Raw genomic sequence first — 18,898 nt, 5'->3', positions numbered from 1 at the left:
CCGAGCACCAATGTATTCGCTGGTAAAATGAATAAGTCCTTTTCCATCGTAGCCTTCTAACATTATAGACTAATCCCCCCAGCCTATTAATAAAAATATTGCTCCCCTACAGGGTAGTTGTACCTCTATGCGGAGGGGGGAGGGCTTAACTTGCAGGGAAGAGGGGGCTTTAGCTAAATTGAAGGGCCCAAATGAAGTTACTTTCAAATTCTATCATGAATTGAAACCTCCCGGGTCGAGCTCCGCGACTAATTTTTCGACTTTGTCGATCGCGTGAATGTGAAACCCGCAACCAAAATTTCATAATCTGGACAGGGTTTTAAGTCGCGGACAAACTCCGGAAATACTGTATCTCGGTCGCGATGGTCGAAAAAGTAAACGCGGCCGTCAAAAACTTAGTCGCGGCATAGCCAAAAAATTAGTCGCGGCGGTCGAACAATTAGTCGCGGCATGGTCGAAAATAGAGTCGAGGTGGTCGAAAATGGAAAAATAAAAAGAGGCGAGATTTTTAAAGCTATAACAAACTTGCCCACTCTTGCTTTCCTCCCAGCTTGCATGAGAATCAACGGAGGGTTTACAGAAAAAGAGCCATCAACTCTAATGGCAATTACTTCTTAAAAAACAGTTTGCTGAATGAATAATTTGGCAATTTGATTTTGCAAAAAAAACTGTTCGTAAAGCAAAAACTCTATTTACAGTTTTTTCATCTTTCATTCGACAACACAAGCTCAATAAGGGGGCTTGCGTTGAACACAAGATGAAACATACTCAAGGGCAATCTAATATTTTCTTGACTGGGGAATGGGAGAACGATTTTGACAAAAAGGTTGAAATAGTTACAATAATAAAACAATCGAAATTAAATTATCGAAATTAGAGTCTTCAACTTATTGTGGCAGATCTGTGAATCATCTCCTCGATTTTGATTTCCTCAGTTTTCTGGATGTAAATAAACGCCACAGTCGAAAATTGATCCTTCTTCAAATTTGATCGAAGGTAGCGTTTTAGTAGTTTCATGTTTGAAAAAGAGCACTCAGCGTGCAAACCGTCACGAAGAGGGTAGCACCAATCTGAAAAGTAAAGCAAAAAGTACTGCCGTTGAGAAATTTTCTAAGACAGCTGTGAAACTTTTTGGCCTATCCGTGTACAAGGGAAACCAAATCAAACTTCGAATTCGCCGGGCAAGTCAACATCTGGAAGGAACGGTAGTCAAAAATCGATGAGGCTATAGGAAGCCTACCTTTGTGGCACGCAATATGAAAATCAACCAGCTTTCAACGTCAACTTGGTTTTTTTTGTGACCATTGCTTTCACCATCGAGCTATTGCTGGAAAATTGGACGCAAATTCCAGATGTAATTCATTGACTGAGGATGTTCGGAAAATCTAGATAAATGCTTGCAGCTTTAAGGGATTTGAGCAGGTTCTTCAATTTCATCAGGGCAATCAGAATCTCAGCGTTCCACAAGCCATTTGATGAAGTCTTCTAGCGTAGCTTCATTAGTAGACTTGAGCTGTATATAAGAAAGAACAGCATCGAGTAATTCAACCTAATCCATTGAATGTCAGACATCATGGGGAATGCAGTCTTGCTGGTTTGTGGCTGCAAGCTCCGTATGATTTCACGGAAATCATCAAAACTGTTTGCAGAACCGCGAAGTAAAATGATGAATCGGAAAGTCAGAGCAAAAGTCAGCTTGAGTCAAAAAGCCGCACAGTGCACGTACACGCTCCTTGATAGTGAGCTGGACTCCACCTGGAACAACAGAAGTTTTTGCAGCTCCGTGATAGCTCTGGCTAATTAGATGGGCCTCTCCAGGTCTGCTCATTTTTTGGTCAGCTCCTTTTTGAGATCTCGGTTGTCTCGTTGGCAAGTTTCTGTGATCTCCAAGCGTTCATTATTTTTCCGAGTTTGGCGAGGCAGGAGCAGAAGCAGAAGCAGCAGTTTAGTTCCTCTTAAATCGTGGAGAAGGCAATAAACTGGTTTTGTTCCAGCTGTTTAGGGCCAAACGTTCGCTCTTCGTGTTTTCCCGTTTTGTGACAAGTTTCAATGGCAGGGTTTGCAGTCGGGTGGGTGGATTGCCGGTATTGCAAAATTGATGTCCTTCCCTGTCCAGTGAGCTGAAATTGTAGATGCAAATAAAAATGCAGCTTGGACAATGCCGCTCGAAAAAGCCGCGAATCAAATTTTCACGAATCAAAACTTTTCTTGATATCAAAATCGAATACTCTGGCGCCAAAGGCGCCCTTTCAAAAAAAAGATAAAGTGTTCAAAAAGTGAATTTTTGGTTTCTGTTAGTGTCAAGTTTCCTTATCACGCGGTCACAAAAGTTATTGATAACTGTCAAAAAAAATTTCGAGTGCAATGCAAACATACCGCATTATAGCCAAACACAATACCTATTGAGTAGTGTCCATAACTTTTCGAATGCAATGCAAACATATTCCTTTTAAGCCAAAAAACAATGCTTTTTTTTAAGAACGATGAGTTTTTCCACCAATTTTTGCTTCTAAAAGTTTCTTTGTGTCGTAAATTTTATCACTTGACTTCTAGCTTCAGGTCTACCACAGTTTGATCAATTTGGTCTGCAATAGTGGTACCCCGTGAAATTTTTAGACGCCAAAAAACACTTGCCAGATTTCGACCAAAAGAATCCCTAGTCGAGATTCCCGAATAGTCAAACATAAAGTCTTGCGCTGTTTTTTAATTTCTATCTCCTCTTTCAAATAACGAAATTGACATAAATTATGAGCGCATTTAGGCTTTTTTCCTTTTTTGTACTAACTTCTAACATTCGTTCTTGGTCGACCAACCTTAAAATCTTCGAAAGGCGCCTTCTACGGAAAAAATATCCGCCATTTTGACAGGGGCGGTTCTATCTATGATTTTCTCTAGGGGGGGGGGGGGGGGGGCGGACTTTTAAAATTTTTTCGAAATTTTGTCGACTTTTTTTAGGTCGACTAAATTGGTTTTCCGAGCTCTCCCAAAGCACTTAAAAGGTCTGTTTTAGACAAACTTTCTGCGCCGCAGGCAAAACTTTGAAAAAAAAGGCCAAAAAATGCGTTTTTAGATACTTTTTGAAAAATTTTACCAAAAAAAATCGCGTTTTTTTCGGCGCGCTTTCCCCCCTTAATATAAGTGTATATTGGCGACAAAGGCGCCTTTAGAAAATTTTTAGAGTCCATCAGCCAAAATTGGATATCTGAAAATAGTTCAAAGGGGGACACTTTGGGTCGGTAAGGGGTCGAATCCCTGAAGGGGGGGGGGGGGACGTCCGCTTCTCTGCCCCCTCCCCCTAAATCTGCCCCTGCAATTTGATGGTTTGATGAGGAGCGTGCGTTGGACTAAGTTCAGGCTGACAAAAAATGCTTATAGTACAATTCAATACTTTTGAAAAAAGCTTAACAGAAAAATCCATACAACTCTATAGAAAAAAAAATGTATCAAAATAGCATATTAAGCATTTTTCCATGCTATGAAATTGTATGACAAGAATTTTTTCCACAGAACCTACGCATAGAAATGTATCATAAGCGTTTTTTGTATGGAAGCTAACCCGGGTAATTTTAACAAATTTGCCAGCAAATACCCTAGAAAAAAGGTCAAAAATATTTTTGAGTTTTTTTGTTGTTGGAAACTTGGCCTTTCTAAAAACACAATAATTGCTTCTGAAACTCAATTTGACCAATGCAGTTTGTGCAAAGCATAATGAAAAAGTTGTAAAGAAAAAATGATGCGTGTTTGCTATTAATTGCCGAATCAGAGAACTATAGAGAGCCGGTTAGCTACAATTCAACTTGAACTGTAGCTACCTGGCAAACGATTCTGTGTTTGGGTTCTTAATGACAAGGATTCATGATTTCTTTCCTAAACTTTTTTTTCGCCAAATTTTGCAAACATTTCATTTTGAAGGAAGCTACAGTTTTATGTTCGTGTGTTTATGAGCTCTCTTTGGTATTCAGAATGTTCTAGAACCTTCTCGATGTTTTTTCACTCGTCTTCTATCTAGCTTCTCTTAGATCCGTACGTGAAGGTGTTGGTGGTTCAGGAGTCACGTGCCGTGCTGATGAAGAAAACTAAAGTGAGGCGGAAGACGACTTGTCCCGTGTTCAAAGAAGTGTTCACATTCCATGTGTCAACAACGTCTGAAGACATAGCACACACTGCTGTAGAGTTCACCGTCTACGACAGGACACGCATATGGTACCCGAACTGAAATGTTTCTATTTAATTTGATCTGAAAATAGATAGTTGTTAGCGATAAAATTGTCCCCATTTCAACAATTTTTTCATTTTGAACAAATAAAAAAGTTATTGTTCCGACTTTCGAACAAAATAACGCAAAATTTGAAGTCGGGTTGGTTGTTTTCTCCATACCAGTTTCGACTTTTTAACAAAGCATTTTTGGCTAAATGTTTTTAAATCATTCGAAAGGTATTGTTGCCTTGAACTCAAATTTGAAAAGATATGTTTCCGGTAATTATTTTTTTGTAAAATTATGGGGGTTTTAAAATGTTTAATTTTGCTACAGATTGGGAGAGTTAACAAAGTTTTCTGGTCTTGAAGAGTAAGACAACATGAATCATTCCAAGGCCAATTTAACTGCACCAAATTTTTTTCAAAAAATAATAAATTGATAATCTACAATGTGTAATTAATATAGCAATCAATTTCTATTATAATAGAAAAAAAAATGTTTTGTTTTTGAGCCAAATTACCTATTATATTAGCTCATTGAAATTTAGTTACTATCTCCATATAAAACCGCGAAAATATTTTTTGTCGCCGAAAGATCGCAAAAAAAGGTCTCTAAATAATCGCAAAATTATATATTTTGGTTTATTTTATAATCCCAAAAAAAATAACTTTTCCCCACATAGTTGAAAAAACAATATATTTTTTTCTTCATATAATCCGAATAAAACTTCTCGGACCCCAACAGTATCCATTTCTTTTGGAAAATATTTTCCAATGAGAGTATGAAGAAGACAGCTATTCTTCCAAATTGAATTGGGGCATGTTAATTGGTCAATATAAAATAATACATTTTTTTTTGAAGGTTTCATCATTTTTTTAAACGTGCACTGTTCCATAGACCTTCAAGTCTTTGTCCTGAGAAATTCAAGTCTTTGTCCTGATACGAGCAGTCTGGTTTCAATTGGTCTAACGCTTACATAGTTTGTAAGAAAATTGTTGGAAATTCAAGTTTTTGTATTAAATTTTCTGGATTGTTTAATCAAAGCATCAAAATCAAGTCACAACTATTCTGTAATTAACTTTCTTTTCTAGTTGGCTAAAAAAGAAAACTTAGTTCAAGGAATTCAAAGGCAATATAAGCAAATAACTTTTTTTGCGTCAGTTGTTGAAAAATTTTAGTGTCGGATGTTGACTTTTTCTAGTTTACATTTTTTCGTTTGAGCTATTTCAAAACCTGGAACCAAATATTTTGCATTCTACACCTCTTGTCTATAAATTCTATAAATTAGCTGCATCGCAGGAAATTTTTAGGCTAAATCTGTAGTTTTTTGGTTGAGGCTGCTTCGTGAAATTTTTTTGAGCTACACAAAATTTGCTTTTGCCTGAAAATGAGAGTAAGTATAAATAAAAAAAAAATCTTAAAGTAGTGCCGAAACCGAAAGTCGGATTTAATCCCTAACCATCACAATTGAGGCGGTATGCGGTTGCACCGTAAATTGATTTTCTTTTCTCGTTCATAACCTGGAGCATCCAAATCTGTCAGAAAAAGGCGTAATTCTGTTGACATCCAAGACAAAATTAACCACGCTTTTCCTGGAGAAAAGCTGTTTATCAAAATCTAATGGTTTTTTGTCAAGAAATTTCAAAAATCATTGACATTTTTTTAAAAGTTAACTTTAAAATTTCAGCGATTTTCCAAGAAAAAGTTTCTCTAAAAAAAACTGCCAGAATAATTTTCAGCAAAAAAAACTTTGTTTTATATATGATTTTACCAAATATGGTTGTCGTGAAAGAGTACCTGCGGTAGACGTTTTGGGTGGTGAAGGTTGAATATCCCTGAAAAAAAGGGCGTTCCTTGCGCGCTGTCTCAAATTCGTCACTCTTCAGGATTATTCAAAACTTATCAAGTAAAAAAATCCAGTGAGCCATTTTAGTTTGGGCTTTTTGTTCAAAATGCATGTAATTTAAAATTATTACAGGGCTAGAAAAAAAATCGTTTTCAATCGAAAACAGCGGGCCTTGTTTTTTTTTATTGTTCACATTTTTTCGTTCGAGCTATTTCAAAACCTGGAACCATTTATTTTGTAGTCTGCATTTCTAACGTAAAAAAGGCTAAAAATTGTATTTTTTTGGCAGTTTTTGGTAGTTTTGCGCTCTTCTTTTTCAAATTTTTTTAAACGTTCCCACACTTGCTTTTGCTTGAAATTGAGATAAGGTTGAAATCAAAAAACAGTAATGCCCAAATCGAAGTTTGAAAAAAAACATAACCACCATATTTGAGGGGGTATGCGGTTGTACCGTAAACTGATTTTCTTTTCTCAATCAAAATCTGTCGTCAAATTATGTCTCAACTGACATCCGATACAAAAACAACAACAGTTGTCTTGGAGAAAAGCTGTTCGTCAAAGTCTACTGTTTTTTTTGTAATTTAAAATTGCAAAAAAAGGACTTAAAGTTTCATTTTTTTAAGCTGAATAGAAACAATTTTCCGCGATTTCTCCAAGAAAGATTTTTTCAGAAAACGGCCAGATATTTCGCAGCGTTTTTCGGATAAATTTCATCAAAAGTTTGGGTTTTGGAATATGATTTTGCCGAAAATAGTACCTACTGGGGACATTTTTGTTAGTGAAGGTTTCACAATCCTAAAAAAATCTCAAACGCGCTATCTCAAAACCATTACTGATAAGCTGATTAGCAATTCAGCAAATGCTATCAAGTAAATCAAAATTCTATTAAGCTTTTTTAGTTTGTGCTTTCGTTCGAGCTGCATAAGTTTTAATAATAATACACGGCCAGGAAGATATTTTTTTAAGCGAGCGCTGCTCCAATTAAATTAAAAGGCACTGTGAAACTTCAGCTAGTTTTTGAAGGTCAAGTTTTGTTTCATTTTTTCTGGACTGTTTGGTCAACACATTAAATCCAACTCTTAAATTTTCTATAGTTGACTTCCACTTTGATTTTTTTCCGGAAGTTGCAGTCAATACAAACAATTTTTGTGCGAACGTTTTTGACGTCGTGTTTTCGGCAACTGTTGACTTTATTCTAGTTCACCATTTCTTTTGGTTGATCTATGTATGTTTTGCTCGAATCTATATTATTCAAAGGAAAACCCATTTAACCTAATTCTCCTAAAGTTTTCAAAACTCAAACCGTTTTCTAAGAAAATTTACTTTAATATGAAAAAGAGGAAAACTTCAAAACAAGCTTTCGAAGGGAATTTAAGGAAGGGGAAGATACCGTCTCTTTGTGGAATTTGATCTTCTGATCGCCCAAAAAGCCCCCTCGGCTTAACTTACCACATCCTTTTTTGTCGACCAGCCCTAAAGTCGACCGAAAGGAAACTATTTTTTTAAATAAAATGTTAATCAAACTTTTACTACCTTACTCTCTGCAGCTTGAAATTTTTCCCGTATAAAGATTTCTAGAAAACAGTTTTCATGTTTTGCTACTTTATGTAAATTGACAAACTTCTATAGATTAATCTCTGATAGGGAAATAATTTTTTGACAAAACTGACAAAAACATAATTTGCCGGTGACTTTTAACAAATTTATATTAGGGTTTGAAAATAGCAAATTTTCCCCGATATGTTTTGTGATATTAAAGCGTAGGCGGCAATATGAACCGTTTTCAATTAATTTGACGCAAGCAATTTTTTCTTGTTGGCGCATTACCAGACTCAAAATAAATCTTTTTTTTATAGCGACTGGTGGGTGATCACTTTCTAGAAGAAAAAAAAAGACTTTAAACCGCAGTTGTAAAGTTCATGGTTTAGCCCTGAAACGACTTTTTGTTCGGATTTTCAAAGAAAGGGACGGTATCTTTGTCCTCGAGCTGTTTTTTTTTCCGTCAAATATCAACTTTTGGTGGGCTTTTTTTGCAATTAAAACCAAAAAAAAACTGTTGTCATGAGCTTAAAGAAGGACATTTATGCTTGTTTGCATGCAAACTCAAAAGTCGGAAGAGAACATCCAATCGAATCCAAGATTGTCAAAGGTTTTCCAGATATAGTTCAGTCATGACTCAGTCATGATGAAAATCCCAGAAAAGGCTCTCAGTGTCGTTAAAACTAAAATTTTTTGAACTTTTCTCAAATCATATTGCCAACACCTTGAAGTGAATTATAAGCTTACAAACGGAATGATAGCCGCATTGGGGTTTCATAGTTAATAATCGATTTTCATCGATTTTCGTGGTCAAAAGTGTTGACGTTACAGACGATTATATAACTACACATTGGGACCACACAATCGATTATGGTCCATTATAATCCATTAATATTACAGAATAATGGAATATAATCCCTATAATTTTTTCGCCAATTTTTCTGCAAATTGTCAGTTTTTTCTGCAATACTCACAGCCTACTCGACTTCAAAACCTACTCGCATTTACTTAAATTTTACGAAATTTATTATTGCACCCCCACCATACGCCACCGCCCCCCCCCCCCCCTAGCATACTCCCCAACCACATATCCCCATCCCACCTATTCCACCTCCCAACTCAGGGGTTGCTAAAGGCGAGGGTTGCGAAAGTGTTTGCTTTAGGGGTTGCTAAAGGTTTGCGTGCATTTTGGGGGGATAGGGGGCTCACACACGGTATGTTTCACATATGTCTCGGTAAGTGTAAGTTAGGACTGAGTGGTGGGGATGGGAGGTGGGGGTAAGTGAAGAAATGATAAGTAAGTGATTATAATGGTGGGAGTTATTGTGGTGTATTTAGGGGGCGGGAGGAGAAAAGTAGAAAAAAGACAAGTAGAAAACAGTACACTTTTTTGCTGACAAATAGAAAAAATTCAGCTATTGCAACATTTAGGTTTTGAATATATAATTTCAAGGTTTTGGAAAAGCCACGCTTTTACACATTAAAATTTATTTTAAGTAATTAAAATCAAGTATAATCCTTTACAATCCATTATAATTCATTATTATCCCTTTTAATGGATTAAATTGATTACCAATTTATTTGTTTTTTAATTGCTTATTAATTCATTACATTCGATTGTTTTCGAAATGTATGGAGACAGAACATGAAAATCCGTTTCATTCGATTATTATCCATGGAACCTGATTGCGGGTAGTCACTATTAAAGGATATACGGATTAATAGTCACTACAGAAACCTACATGTAACATACCTTGTTTGATTTAATTTTAAATACTCAAAAAGGTAGATTTTTTGCTTGAGGTTGATTTGCAACTAGATTGGAGGCTATAATTCGAAAAATTCAGAGAAAGTTTCACATGGTTAAAATATTAAATAAAAACGCAATTAAAATTTCTTTAAATAACAGTTGGAGATGGATTATTAAGTTCTGATGCAAAAATAAAAAAAGATATAAATTTATTTAAAAAGAGCTTTCGTAATCAGTTTTTTTGACGTTTATATCTTTTTTGAGCCCATAAAAATGTCTTATTCAAAAAAGTTACAGTCTATAACTCCTTTTCTTTAAAATCAACCAGCCCTAATGAATATTTAGTCATTTAAATTATTATTATTGTAACAAACACGAAAAATATTGTTTGAATTATTTCAAGAAAATTTAGCTCTATATTGGAATTTGAAATGTATAAATTTGACTTTGTTCTGAAATTTTTAATTTATTTTTAATCCACTGCGGGTTGTTTTGATCCCCGAATTTCGGCCGAATCAAAAAAATGGATTTTTTCGCCAATTAAGCGTCATCAATTTTTGTACAGCAGCATAATTTACTGAAAACAGAAATGAATTTTTGTTATCCATACTTGTTCACTGAATTTTCAGGACCATATATATATTTTTTCTTGCGACGTCGGCTGTTCGATGTTTTGGTTATTCTCGGACCAAAGGACGCGACTAGTATTGCTCGAACAATTGATCGTAGTTTTAGTAGTCTTAGGCTGCTTAAAATGTGTTTTGAAATAAACAATTTCATGTTTCATTTGTCTCGCAAACTCGAATTTAATCACTTTTTTTAATTTAAGTTTCCTTTATTGTAAAATGAGGAAGAAATGACAATACGTCTTTAATTTCTCAACAAATTAGAGCAAAGAAGCAACAAAGCAACCTTGCTTGGACTCTTTTTCAGAAAAAAAACGTGACGTAAGAAGCCGTATCATTGTATAGTCATGAAAAATGAATTTGCATGCAAAAAAGAAAATGTTAATCCAATTATCTTTTTTAAACAAAATAAAGGGTTGAAAGTAAACCATAAAAATGAAAAATAACTTCGTGTATTGCAGTTTTTGAATGTTGAAAATTTTCAATCGCAGCATGCTAGGGGCAGTAAAATTAATGTGATATTAGTTTCAAAATATTAGTGTAATTAAATACAGCGCCAAGAAAAAAAGAGCTTTTATTAAGCTCCCCCCCCCCCCCCCCCCCCACAGTTTGCAGTGGAATGCACCGTCTCAGTAGAGTTCAAAGCCACACGCCCCCCCCCCTATAACTCCGGTTGTCAAATGTTTCCAATATGAAATGCAACAAAATGAAAATGAACAACGATAGCCGGTTACCGTGCAGGTAGCACGAATGTTCCGACCAGTCTTTAAAAACTCCAAAAAAGTTTTTTTTTAAATTAGTGTAGTTTTTCTGCAGGGTGTGATAAAAATATCTGATGTAAATCTATAGTTTGAGCATCTTCGACAGTCATAGTAATGTAGGCCAAGGTAGAAAAAACTTTTGTAGAAAAATGACTAAAAACAATAAAAAATTTTAAAAAATTATTAAAATTCATTTTTTTTCAATTTATTTTGCAGAAAATGTTTGAATTTTTCTGAAATCTTTGGCTCTCAAAATGGAATTAAAAAGCTCCATAAACTAATTTTACTTGCTAAAAACTAAACTTTTAGGCATTAATTTAGGCACAACTTAACTGTTGTAAGCCTGAATCGCTCCAAATAAGATGAAAAATCAAAAAATTCAAGCCAATTTTTCTCGACACTGGGAATTTTTTTTGAAATTTTTTAATGTTCGAATCACGACTGACATGGCTTTAATAAGATATATCACTCAAACCAGTCCGATGATTATTTGTGGTACCTGATTTTGCGTGGAAAACGAAAAAAAAAAAACTAAAACACTCCCGAATACAAAGTTCCTCCCCATTTTAAATGATCGGAACAAAAATCAGAAGGGTGCAAACAATAATTGAGATGCTTTTTTTTGGCGGTTCTCAAAATTTTTTCCCTTATTGGGTTCGGAATTTATCGAGTGTTTCTTTCATGAGTAATTCATGCAGTTGAAAACCAATATGCTTGACAAAAATGGAATTAAGCAGGAGTGAATTGAAAGGAGGAGGAGGGGGGGGGGGGGGGGGATCGTACATGACGCCGGCTCATTTAAAGATTCGATTTCCGGCCTCACAAAGGGTCATGTTAATATTTCACGTTCAAAATACGTTCAAATAATATTTGACTTTTCAAAAACCCTAAAAAAGTTTGTCTGACTACCAATGCTAAAAATGTTGTTAGGGCCGCGTTAAGATGCACTATAATCAGGGGCGGATTAAAGGGGGGGGGGGGGGTGCATAATTGAAAGGCGAACGCTCGCCCAAACCACTAAAGATTTTGACGTCCTGAGCTCACATTTTAGGAAAGTATTCAAAAAACTTCAAAAAACGTTTTGAAACTTTTTTAAAATTCATAAAACTTCTTTTATTAATGGTTTCAAAAACTATTTCAAGGACATTGAAAAACAGTCCGCACATTCAGGGCTTTCTAGTCTTGCTTATCCTTTAGAGTCAATAGTACCATGCTACTTTTGCTCAAAATGCTTGATACAAACTGTTGTCTGTGCGTTGAGGCGCAATTGAAAAAGCACAGTTTGAAATATATGTATATACTGCGCGCCATATTTCCTGTTTTCAAATATACAAAATACATCAGCGGTTATCTCACCAAGTGATGATATTGTTTTTAAAAAATGAAGTTAACTAGATGGGTTGAAAAAGTTTCAGCAGAGCAGTCATCATATCGCGTTTTTTTGACATCCAATTAATTAAATAAAAAATACTAACTAAGCACACAAAGAACACTGTCACTCAAAGCCGTCACTGTTTCACAATAACATACTTCCGCTTTCTTAAGAACAGTTTTATTGTTCAGAACTTTTTGAAAAATCAGGAGGAACTTTGTATTCGGGTCTTTTATAGCTTTTTTTCTTTCTGTTTACTACGCAAACCAGGTGTACCAGAAATATTAACCAGACTGGGTTGAGTGATATATCATATCAAAACCTTTTCAGTTGTGATCTGAACCACATTATGAAATTTTCGAGAATTTTTCCTAGTTTCGAGAAAAACCCATATGAAGTTTTTGGTTTTTCGACTTATTTCGCGAATAATTCATAAAAAATTTATTAGGCGAGCGAGCAGGCTTACATCAGTTAGTTATGACTAATCTAATGCTTAAAAACTTGGTTTTAAGCAAATAAAATTAATTTTTGGAGTTTTTAACTCCATTATAGGAAGCAAACAATCCAGAAAAGTTAAATAACTTTCTGCAAAAAAATGTGAATTGAAAAAAATGTTAATTTTTTTTTACGTTTGTTTTTATTTTTCTGTTTTTCTAGTTATTTTTCAAAAAAAAAATTGTCCAATTGGCCTATTTTACTATGATTGTCGAACATGACTAAATCAGAGTTTTATGTCAGATCCGTTTATCACTCGACGCAGAAAAAAAACTTGTTTGAAAAAAATGGTGTAAAATGGTCTGTACTGCTTTGGGCTGAAAAATATAGAAATATTTCGCCAAAATCCTTTTTTACAAATAAATGGGGGTTAAAAGAAGCAAATTTGACCAATTTGAGATAATTAGCTCGCGCTTTTTACCAGTTGTTTGTTAAAGTTTTTATTACCAGTTTCTTTTTCAAATTAGTCGGAATCGGGAATCGTTTCAAATTGAGTGGATGCAAGAAAATTGGTTCAAAATACTGCGTCAGTGGATTACAAACAATATGCATTGCGCAGGGGTGGACGATTTGGAATACTGAACGCTTCATTTTTAATTTCGCCACTGTTGTTCGAAGAACTACTTCAAATAAGAGCTGTCTTTTTCCCATTGGCTGGCCATCCAACAATAAACTTTTGTTTATCGATGCTTTCCGAATTAAATTATTGTTCAGACCGAAATGATTTTTCTCTAAAAACCAATTTTTGAGACAGATCTAGCTTCAAATGTTCTTCTATTTTTTTCACAGCTCTACAAATTTTTTTCAAAAAACCGTGTTTTTTCGTCTAAGAAGATTTTGGGCTGGAACAACTGACAAGCTGAAGCGTTTAAAGGTTTCCCTTTTTATGAAAAGTAATATTAAAAATAACAACATTGGTCGTATCAGGTTAAATAAAATGAAAATTTTATTTATGAAAATCAATAAATATTTCTATGAAAATCATCCGCCCACATGCCATATAAAGTACAAAACAATAGTTTTTGCTCCTTGTAACAAATCAATTATGGCAAATAAGCTTCTTTCAACCAATTTGGAACGATTTCTAAGACGGATTAAATCTCCGCTTGCGCGTTAATAGCCGCGAATTTTTTCGCGTATCGGGAATCGTTTCAAAATGAGTGGATGCAAGAAAATTGAATCAAAAATTTGCATCTCTGAATTACAAACAATAGGCATTGCGCTGGGGTGGACGATTTGTATTTCTGAACGCTTCATTTTTAAATTCGTTATATGTCCCAAAATGGCCAAAATGGCAGTCTTTAGACCCCCATAACTTTACGAAAAATGATCACAGCTGAAATATCTTTTCAAATTTAAGCTCAGGACGACAATGGCTTTCGAATGATATAAAAATGCCATCAAAAATGGCTAGTTAAAAAGTCGAAACTTGTCTGAAGAAAAAACCCTTCCCGAGCACAAATATTCTGTCACTTTCGGAACAATAAATTTTTTCAAGCTAGTATACTAGTAAGGATTCTTACAAAACCGCATTTACATTTATCAAACATAAGTCTGAGAAATAGTCATGAGACCTTCTGGTCCGTGTTCAGACTTCTCTGACAGAAGTCTAGTTGTTCTTGGTATCAACCTTTTTAATCTATCATTAGTACATTTGAAACAACTCAGAGGCGCAAATTTTTTTCCGGATTCTAAAACGAAGTGAGTGAAAAATAAAGAGTCAAATTGGGTTGTTTTTCCGCCCAATTTCAAATATCTCCAGAAAAATTTACCATCATAAAAGTCCTATTTGATGCGCTTTTTAAAAACAAAACTTTGAAAAACTGTTCTCATTGTCCAAAAAAACTTCCCTGAAAATTTGACCATTCTTACAGATACGGCCAAAAAAAAGGTTAAATCTTCTTCTTCCTTGACATGATTGTTAATCTACTGTAAAAAGATACTAAAACTGGCGTGTTAATTTTTTCTGAAGAAAATGAAAGTACTAAAATGCTGTTTAATTTTTCTCTGCAAGGTTAATTGTGCTTGGATATTCTGGGCTGTAAAGTAATAGTTTTTTTAAAAATGAGTTCAGGTGACAACAATTAATGCAGATGAAAAATCTTAGCAAGCGAGAAATCGTAATAATTTTTTGAGCGGATATTATTGATTCACATTAACTAAATTTCTCGTATCGAATTTAGCTGAGCGCAGCGAAACCAGCGGTCGCTACTTGACAACATAGCGTTACGAGTTTTTGCTTTTTAAGAGTAATGAACGTAGTAAAGACTCTTATGTAGGTCTTGCTGATTTTTTTTCAGGAAAAATTCTTAGATTGCTCTAACAACTACAGATGTGCATTCAAGCTTATTTTTGCATTGATGAATGGACTTAGGTATTTATGCATTTTTTGAGTTCAATTGAAATTCATCTGCTGAAAGTGAACTGAATAGCACTCTCACGATACGATATGTTAACTTGCGTTCATTATTATTTTCCGATCTTTGATTGGTTATGTTTGTTCGTTGCCGCCAAATACGTATGATTAGTCAGCCAATATGGACAATTTACCCAAATTTTGCCGCTCTAAAAAAGAATTTTATTTGCTAAAAAAAAGTAAGAATTTTATTTGAGGCAAGACTAGTGATTTAAAGAATGAGTTCATGTAGTTTTGCTGTACTTGATTAAAAACAAAAAAAACATCTATTCTAAAAATTGAGTTTAAATTCTCTAATGTTCGTTCATTTTGCAAGAAAATGCGTTTTCATTGATTTGTTCCGATTTTAGAAAAAATGGTGGAGCCTTTATGCTTGAATTTGTCGTGTTTTTTAGTCACTCAAATTTTGAATTTCTAAAAAAATGATTTGACATAATTATTTTTATATCATCTGAAATGCATTATTGTCCAGAACTCAAATATCAAAAAATTTATTTGTAATTTTTTGGTGAAGTGATGTGGTCATTGCTATTTGGGAGAAGCACCCAAGCTTCTTACAAAAACTTAAAAGATAGCATACAGTAAAAATTTTTCACAAAACTTCATTCTGAGCCCCAAAAAAACCATGGAATTTCAATTCGACTACGGTCACGAAGAATTTTGAAATTAAATTCAAATAAAATATTAGGTTGACCAAGTCTTAAAAATTTAAGCTCAGTTTTCCATTCTCGTTAAGTTAAAAATTCAGGTTGTGGTTATGATTCATGCATTTTGAATTATAGGTTATTTTGGAAGATTCAGCAATTTTTTGCTAGATAATTTCCCTTGATCGACTAGGGTAACGGTTTGCACTGCACATATTGCGTTCTTATATTACGCGTAAACAGCGGATAAAATAGCTGCAAATTGAAACGAGGCATGTCATTTGGTCAAGTTTTTAAGATACGAGATTATAATTAAACCCCTTCTTTCCTTCATTTTGTGTGTTAATAGATAAAACGAAGAAAAAAGGAAACAGAAAAAAGTTATTTCATCAGTTATTCAACCTAAAACATTTTCATTGGCCTCAAAGTGCAGTGCCAACATTCAGGGCTTCGTTTTGATGTACCAGCAGCCTTGTTTTGTTTTATGTGCAATAAGTATACCTCAAATCAAGTGTTACTGCAAGAATGGAGTAGTTTTTGAATCATCTCGGCTGGCGGTCAGCGACTTATGTTACAAACATTGCGACTCAAAATGAGTATTTTGCGACCATTGCGACCAAAATTATGTTGCAAGTTTGCGTGACCCAAAAAAGTAGGTTGCGACCATTGCGACTCAAAATGAGTATGTTTCGCTTTTCCGCGACCGCAACAATTTTATGCGACTTTGCACGACCCAAAAAAGATATGTTGTGACCATTGCGACTCAAATGGGTAAGTTGCCAATTGCAGGCTTTATGGTGGCGGTACTGTATATTATCAACAAGTATGTTGACCAAGCTGGTTTATTCTGCATCCATATTACGCTTCTGCAAGCACAAAAAAATCCGACAACAATTTCCATGACTTAAACTGCTCAAAACTTTCTACAATGCGCGACTCATTTTGCGACTTTCCGCGACACAAGCCTCTTGGGGGAGCATGGAATTTCGGTCACAGAAAGTCCGCTTCGGTTACCCAGTTTGGTCGCAACACGAGTCGCGGACCTCGCCCCGGGATGTTTTTTCGCTTGCTGTTCTAAAGAGCTGAACAACTTCTTGGTTGGATCTTTTCCGTCATTGATGGCACAGCCTTACTCCTTTGTATTTGATATTCATCATCAGTATCATCATCATCAATTGCATCTTTTGTGTCACTCACTTTTGAACTCTTGACAGCTAATTAATTGCCATTACCTTTATTCGCAATAAAGAAATTGTGTAAATATTCCTCGTCCAAAAACAACTTTTTCCTTAGCTCATAAGTTGAACTTAAATTTTTTTAATACACCGTTAACCTTTTGAACACCGTTAGTTTTGTAATCCTCAATCTTCAAAGTAGACTCGAATTTTAAACATGAACTGGTAAATTTAGTTGTTTACATTTGAGTGACTCACATTTGTGTTACAGGAGCGATGACGTCATAGGTCAGGTGAAGTTGGGCAGCAGTGCCACGGAGGAGGGGGAGATGAGACACTGGGAGGACATAGTAGAGATGACGCCCCCTCAGCCCATAACGGCCACACACGACATCATGGAGCCAGACGAGACCATGTACTTGCCACATCAGCCAGGCACCACATATCTGTAGATTAAGACCATAGTCCGTACATGGTCCTTAGTGCAAAATCAGGTGAACGAAAATCTTCTCAGTTCTTTCTGAGGCTTTCGTAACAATTCGACTGAAGAACCTTGAAAAAAGGCACGGCTTTATAGGAGCATTAGGGGCGAATTTTGAAAAACTCAAATACTCCGTATCTTGAATCCGCGTGAGAAAGAAATTGTGGGTTTGGCGCGCGCTTCCCCCTCAAAATTAATATATCTTGTCGCCCAAATGCCAAAATTTTTGAAAGTGTTGTTGGATCACATATTGATGTCCTAAAATATTGCAAAATGAAGGCGAGCCTTTGGGTGGGAAGGGGGTCGAATTCCTGAAGAGAAGATTAGAAAAAGCGTAAGGATTCACCCTACCCCCAACCACGCCCCCCCCCCCCCCCGCCCTACTTACTCCGCCGCTTTCTCGACCAGTACCGCAACCTACGTCTATGGGGGGTCGAAGCATAAGGATTCCGACCTACAAAGCCATACAGCGGCCATAGATAACACATTTTACGTTGAGTCAAAACTAATGGGTCAAACATTGTCAGATTTGCGTTTCTTTTCTTGTTTTAGAGCATATTCATGGAAGCTGTAGCAAACGTGAAAAAGGATGTCACAAAATCAGCACCCTTCTTCCATAAATGGAAATATCTTTACCAAGTCACGATTCCAAATTAGTTTTTTGCTCATCCATTTTGTCTGGAAAACTAACGCAAAAGTTTTCATCTGAAACTTTTGTGGTGCAAATTTGGTCTGACCAAAAAAACTATTCTTTTTCGAACACACCGGGACATCAAACCAAAGGATAATCCAAGAAAGTGACAAAAGTTGCAAAGATGAAACTATTCATACTGAATTATATAACCAAAAAAAAACCAAAAATGGTCGGAAAATCAAAATTAAACAGTACAAAAATGTCCTTTTTTCTTGAATACTAGCAAATCGGCAACGCGTCTCTGTGAATGTTTGGTGCAACCAAAGTCTTTTTCGCTCATTATAATTGTGGACGCTAAAGTAAATTTTTGTGATCTACTTCATCGTCAAGAAGAAGACTTTGATAGACAAAGAGTCATTTTCGACGAACGAATAAATATCGATGGTTTTTGGACGAAATTTCTTCCAGTCACAGAGAAAGTCACGCGATTCCAGGAACAATTCAGAGCCATGTAACTTGGATTAATTGTTTGATTTGCGGTAAATTGCACTATTAAACTGAAAAAAAAACTGCTATCATTTCAGTCAGCCGTTTTCTTTATGTTTTTCCCGCTTATTGTGCTTAGCCAAAACCGATATTCAGTGTTTATTTATACATCGCTCATTTCTAATTAAGTGTCGGAATTCAAAATTTTAGAGCCGAGTTTTTTTTTGTTGAGCGGACAAGGACATACATACCCGAAGTTTAATGCATTGAGCTTAAACTCAGCTATGAATCACCGACAAGAACTCGCCGTGGAAACTGTAGCACACGTACAAACTATTTATTTCTGTAAAAAAAAAACATAAATTTCAAGCTGAATTTTTAATCTGAAGTTTTTTAATTTTTGTGAAATATTTAAATAAATTATGGATTTTTCGACCATTTCATTTCTGATCTGGTTTCTGGTCAGAAACGTTTT

At 35.2% G+C, this 18,898-nt stretch overlaps 1 protein-coding gene across 1 annotated transcript in view; it reads left to right on the top strand.

Moving 5' to 3' along the window:
- Positions 1–18,611, top strand: part of LOC134844023 (synaptotagmin-7-like) — a 117,294-nt gene extending 98,683 nt beyond the window's left edge. The window contains exons 11-13 of the mRNA XM_063860477.1: positions 4,020–4,203; positions 17,094–17,316; positions 17,856–18,611. Coding sequence (XP_063716547.1) covers positions 4,020–4,203; positions 17,094–17,274 — 365 coding nt within the window. The 3' untranslated portion in view covers positions 17,275–17,316; positions 17,856–18,611. The remainder of the gene's footprint in view (positions 1–4,019; positions 4,204–17,093; positions 17,317–17,855) is intronic.
- The last annotated feature ends 287 nt before the right edge of the window (positions 18,612–18,898 follow it).

The sequence above is a fragment of the Symsagittifera roscoffensis genome, chromosome 4 (genome assembly GCF_963678635.1).
Source record: "Symsagittifera roscoffensis chromosome 4, txSymRosc1.1, whole genome shotgun sequence".
Taxonomy (NCBI): domain Eukaryota; kingdom Metazoa; phylum Xenacoelomorpha; order Acoela; family Convolutidae; genus Symsagittifera; species Symsagittifera roscoffensis.
Note: the sequence above shows the minus strand (reverse complement) of the source record. Positions and strands in the feature narration are given on the sequence as shown.